A 6,000-nucleotide genomic window follows, 5' to 3' on the forward strand; every position below is an offset into this window, starting at 1 on the left:
TGCTTCATACATAAACCTCCAAGCTATATTGTTATTGTCACTGTTGCTGCTGGTGTTGTTATGATTCCTGTCCAGTCCAGCACGACTCATAGCAACCCTATGAAGAAAAGACTTGAAGTCTTTCCATAACTATCATCATTTATCAAAGTTCATAAAGTTTCCAGAGACATGTTGTTTAGGATGGAAATACCACTCCTGCTTCCAATATATTGGTGTATACATTTAAAAAAAAAAGCCAAAAGCTTTTACTAATAATGGTTTACTCAGGAATAGAATTTTTAAGAAAGGAAAGAAAGAAGAAGGAGATTCCTTTTAACTTTACCAAGCACTTATACTATGATACGGTGAATGTAGACTGCTTTAGAGAATCTTTGTAAAACTTTATTTAAAAGCATAAATATGCTTATCTACAGCTTAGAGTGAGGTAATTTTTTTGCAAAGCTTTTCCTACCAAGGAACACAGGAATGGCCCCAAATACAGAACTAAACACTATAATGGTATCTCTTAAAATGAAATGCCATTTGTATTACAATGAAAACCAATCTTAGAAAAGTAGTGCACTTGTTGTTGTTATTATTAATGGCCTTCAAGTCAACTATGACTCACAGCAACCCAATGACCTGAACTCTGCCCTATCCTGTGCCAACTTGACCACCTCTGACCTGTACTCAAAAACCTTCTGCATGTAAAAGCAAGTCTACCATGGCTGGTGAGATCGTTCCGACTCCAGCCCTACTGCTCTCAGGCGTGAACACTCTTTAAATCACTTGGGGATCACATCTGTGTCCATTCTGATTTTGGAATCTGGGACAGAGCTTGATAGAGTCCCAATTTCTAACAAGTTCCTCAGACCACACTTCGAGCAGCAAGAATCTATATCAAGTTCATACCTTCTCACTACCCACTCTTCAGATGGAATGCATTAAGACTCCCCCGCCACACACAGGCACCATATTCTTTGATCTGTTTCTTTTTAGACCTGATTCTTGGCCTAAGTGATTTTTTTCTCATTTCGCCTCAGAGAACCCGTTACTCCATGGTGTAGGTACAGTTCCAACCTGCAGCAGAGGTGACAGCAGATGGAGATGTGCTTTCGTTTGTACCCCCTGCAGTTGTTTGTTCCAGAATCTGTCTCTGTTAGGCACAAGTCCATCTTTCCTAGGAGTCTATAAGCTTGAGGGTATGAAATGAATTGTATCCTTAATAAACAGGTACCCATGAAGGGTTTTTTGAAGAAAAATCATTAAGATACTGAGTTTCTACCATCACTTTAAAAATAGCAATAGTGACAATTATTTTAAATTTCTTTAATATACAATCCCCAAAAAAGTAATCTCTTGAATATAAAACACACAAATTAAAAATTAAAGTAAAATGCCATACCATTTGATGAGATTTGACTGTACTGCTGGGGATAAAATTCAAATAAAGTTCCTTGGGTTAGGGGGTGAAGAAGGATAATAGATTGTTCTCTCTGGTACATTAGGCTTCAAGACTTAAATAATAATAGCTTCAAGTTTCTACTATACCTTTCCCACCTTTAAGAACCATTACTGTATTTAAAAAATCAAAGAGAAAATAACAACTTAATTCAAGTGATTTCCAACTCACCTTCCTCATCAATCCATTTCATGGTAAAAAGCTGCTCACTGTCAAAAGAACACATATCTCGAACTTCATTACAAAGACCTTCAAAGGAGATTGAAGGTTCAAAATGTGTTATCATGATATCCCTGAAAAAGAAAAGAAGGTTTAAGTTTAACAATTATTAAAACTAATCATTTTCTACATATTACTGAGTGCCAATTTCATGGACTTTTGCATCAAAATACACTACTTCCAATAAACTACTATCCTTGAAAAGTAAAGAAAAAATATTGGGAAATCATTTAATAATTTGTGCACTGCTTGCTTCGGCAACACATGGACTAAAACTGGAACGACAGAGAAGATGAGCATGGCCCCTACACAAGGATGACATGCAAATTCGTGAAGCATTCCCTATTTTTAAGATCCGAAAGTTTCAATGAAAAGGTCACAGTAATAAATTTCCATATGCTGGGGGAAAAAGTTTGTGAGAAACTTAAATCTACCTTCCCTCCAAGCAAGCCCATCCTAAACGCTCTGAGATGGTAGTTGTGCTTAACACGGCCTCTCTCTTTGGTGAACAGTCCACTCCACAGAAGAACAGGTTTTTTTCTGGTAAGCTGTAGTCCTCGCTGTCTTAGATGCCACTGAGTCAAGTTCAACTACCCTGTGAACAAGAGGTCTGAACCCTGTCCCATCCTGTGCTGTCATCATTATTTCTGATACACTAAGGGCCACTGCTGCAGTCACTGCGGAAATTCACCTGGTCAACGGTCTTCCCCTCTTTCACCAAGCCTCCACCTTTCCAAGCACGATCTTCCTCTCCAGGGACTAGCCTCTCCTAACAACAAGTCTAAAGTATGTGAGATAAAACTGTCATCTTTGCTTCCAAGAAGCACTCTTGCTTCTGTGCTTTCTCCAAGACACGTATCTGTTTATTCTTTTGGCAGCCCGTGGAGCGGTCAGCGCTCTTCTGCAACAGCACAAGGCAAAGACAGAAACTATTCTTCTGTCCTTCTTATTCACTGCCCGGCTCTTAGATGTACAGCAAGTGACTAAAAAGCCTATGGCCTGAATCAGGCACACCTCAGATGGACATTATTGCTCCTCAGTAATTTGGAGAGGTCCCTGACAGGAGACTTACCTAACACAATACATGTCTTGATATCCTGACTGCTGATACCAAGTGTGCTGATACCGAGAAGTCATTGGCAGTTTCAATCCTTTTCCTATCTATCACTCTCTTTAATTTTACTTGGACCTAACAATGAACACCTTTGGCATCAGCAGTCAAATCAGGAGATGCATTGTACTGGAAAAGTTTGCAGTTAGGAACATCTCTAAATTACTGAGGAGTAATGATGTCAGTTTGAGTACTAAGGTGCAATCCATATTGAAGGCTGCAGTCCTTGACTTTCTGCAACAAGTGCTTCAGGTCCTCAGTTTCAGCAAGCAGGGTTGTGTCATCTGCGTAACACAAGTTGTTGATGAGTCTTCCTCCAATCCTGATGCCACATTCCTCCTCACAGAGCCCAGTCTCCCAGATAATCTGTTCTGTATACAGGTGGAAAAGCTATGGAGCTAGGACACATCCCTGGTGTATGCCCTTCCCAATTTTGAACCATGCAGTGTTTCCTTGATCTGCTCTGATGACTGCCTCCTGGTCCAAGTAGAGGTTTCGCATAAGCACAATCAAGTGCTCTAGGTTTCCCATTCTTCTCAGAGTCAGCCACAATTTGTTACAAACTGTATATTCCCTCTATTGGCATGTTCCCACCCAGCATGCAATGAAAATAAGATTTACAGGGAAAAGCTGCAGAAAGTCATTTTGAACAATTAACCTACAACACCACAAATCCATAAATTATGATTCACACGGTCAAATGTTTTTCCTGTGGTCAATAAAAAAACAAATAAACATCTTTCTGGTATACTCTGCTTTCAGCTAGGATCCAACTAACAACAGCAATGATATCTCATGTTCCATGGGTTCTTCTGAATTAAAAGAAAAAGGTAAGAAATAATGAAGAGAACTTCAAAACAGCTATGAGATATTGTCTCACCCCAGGAAGAACAGCAAAATTTAACAGAATAGCAAACATCAAATGCTGGTGAGGTTGTGGAGAAACTGGAACCCTTACTCACTATTGGTGGGAGTGTAAAATGATGCAACCACTGTCGAAGGTGGTATGGTGCTTTCTCAAAAAGTTGCAAACAGAAATACCATTTGACCCAGCAATTCCACTACTTGCAATATACCCCAAAGAAACCACATCCACCACCCAAGCAGATATATGCGCACCTGTGTTTATCACAGCTCTGTTCACAATAGCAAAGAGCTGTAAACAACTTAACTGCCCATCAACAAAGGAATGGATAGAGAGCTGTGATACACTCACACAATGGAATGCTACTCTGCATTGAAAAACAAGGAACTCATGCAATATTATTCAAAATGGGTGACCCTAGAAGACATTATGCTGAATGAAATATCTCAGTCACAAAAGGACAAATAATGCATAGTGCCACTGTTGTAAAATGGGACTGACATCAGGGTTGGGATGAGACTGAGAAAGGGGGGATAAATTATGTCTACTGCATTGAAACAGATGAGGGAAAGAACTGTTTAAAAGGTATATATGATTAGGTATTATTGGCATGACATGAGTCCAGAACAAAGGCTGCATAATGGAGTAGACTTGGGGGGAGGGACTGTAACAATCATAACAATGAAAGAATTTTACTTTTCAAGAAGAGTGAATTGGGGGGAGGGGGTGGGCAGGGAGAAAAGTGCAACAATGAATGAATGGAAATCCAAAATATCTGTAAATTTTTATTATAATTAATAATAATAATAAAAATAAAAGAAAAAATAATAATGAAGTGAGTTGAACAGAAGATTTCAAAAGGCAACTCAAAACTAGTATGATGAAATGAAGATTGTGACACTATTTTAAAACGAATCCGAAGATAAAGGAAAGGCTCTTACAAAGCTCTTCTTTTTTGAATGACAGGGTCAAAATTATATACCATCAAAATACAAATTATTATGACCCACATTAAGTTAAATGAAATATATTAATAACCATATCGGTGGACAACAGAGATTTCCAAGGTTTTCCTTTTCTAGTATCAAAATACATTTCAAGACCATACAAACTTTATATTATGTTATATAAATCTGCTGTAAAGAATCTCTCTAAAGTGTTAAAGAGGGCTATGGTTCATCTCACCCAAACCATGGTCTTTTCCATCTCCTCAATATTCTTGCGCATGATGGCCAGTGAATAAGGAAGGTCAAAGGAGAACTGATGCCTCAGAAGTGTGTGTTGCCAGAGGAGACTAAACCCGCCAACAGGACAAGGCACTCCAGGGACCCGGCCCCCAGGGGGCTGCACTGAGCTCTCAAAGGCTGTGCCCCCTTGGTTTGGATCCTCCAGAGCCTCTGTGGGAGCAAGATGGGTCACCTCTTCCTGTGGGATTTACAGCCTTGGCAACCCAGCAGAGGGTGAGCCATGAACTGGCTACGACTGGACGACAGTGAGACAGTGCACGGAGCAGGAGGACAAACCTGCTTTGGAAAGAGGAGCCCGAAAGCTCCTGACAAGCAACAACGGCAAGACGGGAACCTGGACAAGTCATCAGTCAAAGTCTGTGCGACAGAGCCGGAGCACACAGACCCTCCACCAGGATTCCCAGGCTGGAAATCGCACGGGGGGAGGAGACTGCCCATGATTCGGAAAAAGAGCTGATTCAAAATGCAGCCTTTACGTGGACAGTGCAGCTCCCCAAGGAAAACACCACCCAAGTAACCGCGTATGAGGCTGCTCCTGAAAGAATAAGGAACTCTGATGCTCTGGAGAGAAGGACATCACATTCATGAACATAAAGGCCCAGCAAAAACAAAAAGACATTAAAAAAGACGGACCGACACAATACAACTGATTCACTCCCAGCACCAGCTGTGAGGACAACAGGACCAGGTGGTGTTTTGCTTTGCGGTACACAGGGTCACTGGGAACTGGATCTAACCTGAGAGCCCCAACACCACAAATTATTTGTAACGTAGCTACGTAAAGCCATGCTTCATTCCTCTGTGCTTCATTTAATTATTCTTGACCGAGACTGGGTTTTCTTTTGGATAAACTGGAGCTTGGGAGGAGCGTGCATCAAACAAATCAGTCAATGCCCTTTTTCTGACAGAATATGCTTTCTTTGTGCCTCTTGTTTCTATTTTGTGAGTTTTCACAATATGTTACATTTCTCTAGAGGACAATGCCTATTAAGTGCTCAGTATAAACACTGGGAAACTAAAACATTCATAAGCTCGGTTTATTGCTACACTTGCTTACTACTGGCCTGGAATTGAACCCTCGGTACCTGCAAATTATGCCTGTAATCCTTAAAAAATG

General features: G+C 40.5%; 1 protein-coding gene across 1 annotated transcript in view; it reads right to left on the reverse strand.

Moving 5' to 3' along the window:
* Positions 1 to 2,746, reverse strand: part of PRKCI (protein kinase C, iota) — a 59,928-nt gene extending 57,182 nt beyond the window's left edge. Inside the window, exons 1-2 of the mRNA XM_006890384.1 lie at positions 2,733 to 2,746; positions 1,613 to 1,734 (exon numbers count right to left, since the gene is read on the reverse strand). Coding sequence (XP_006890446.1) covers positions 1,613 to 1,734; positions 2,733 to 2,746 — 136 coding nt within the window. The remainder of the gene's footprint in view (positions 1 to 1,612; positions 1,735 to 2,732) is intronic.
* Between the last annotated feature and the right edge of the window lie 3,254 nt (positions 2,747 to 6,000).

Source organism: Elephantulus edwardii, unplaced genomic scaffold (genome assembly GCF_000299155.1).
Source record: "Elephantulus edwardii isolate Elephantulus edwardi_28Jun2011 unplaced genomic scaffold, EleEdw1.0 scaffold00088, whole genome shotgun sequence".
Classification (NCBI taxonomy): domain Eukaryota; kingdom Metazoa; phylum Chordata; class Mammalia; order Macroscelidea; family Macroscelididae; genus Elephantulus; species Elephantulus edwardii.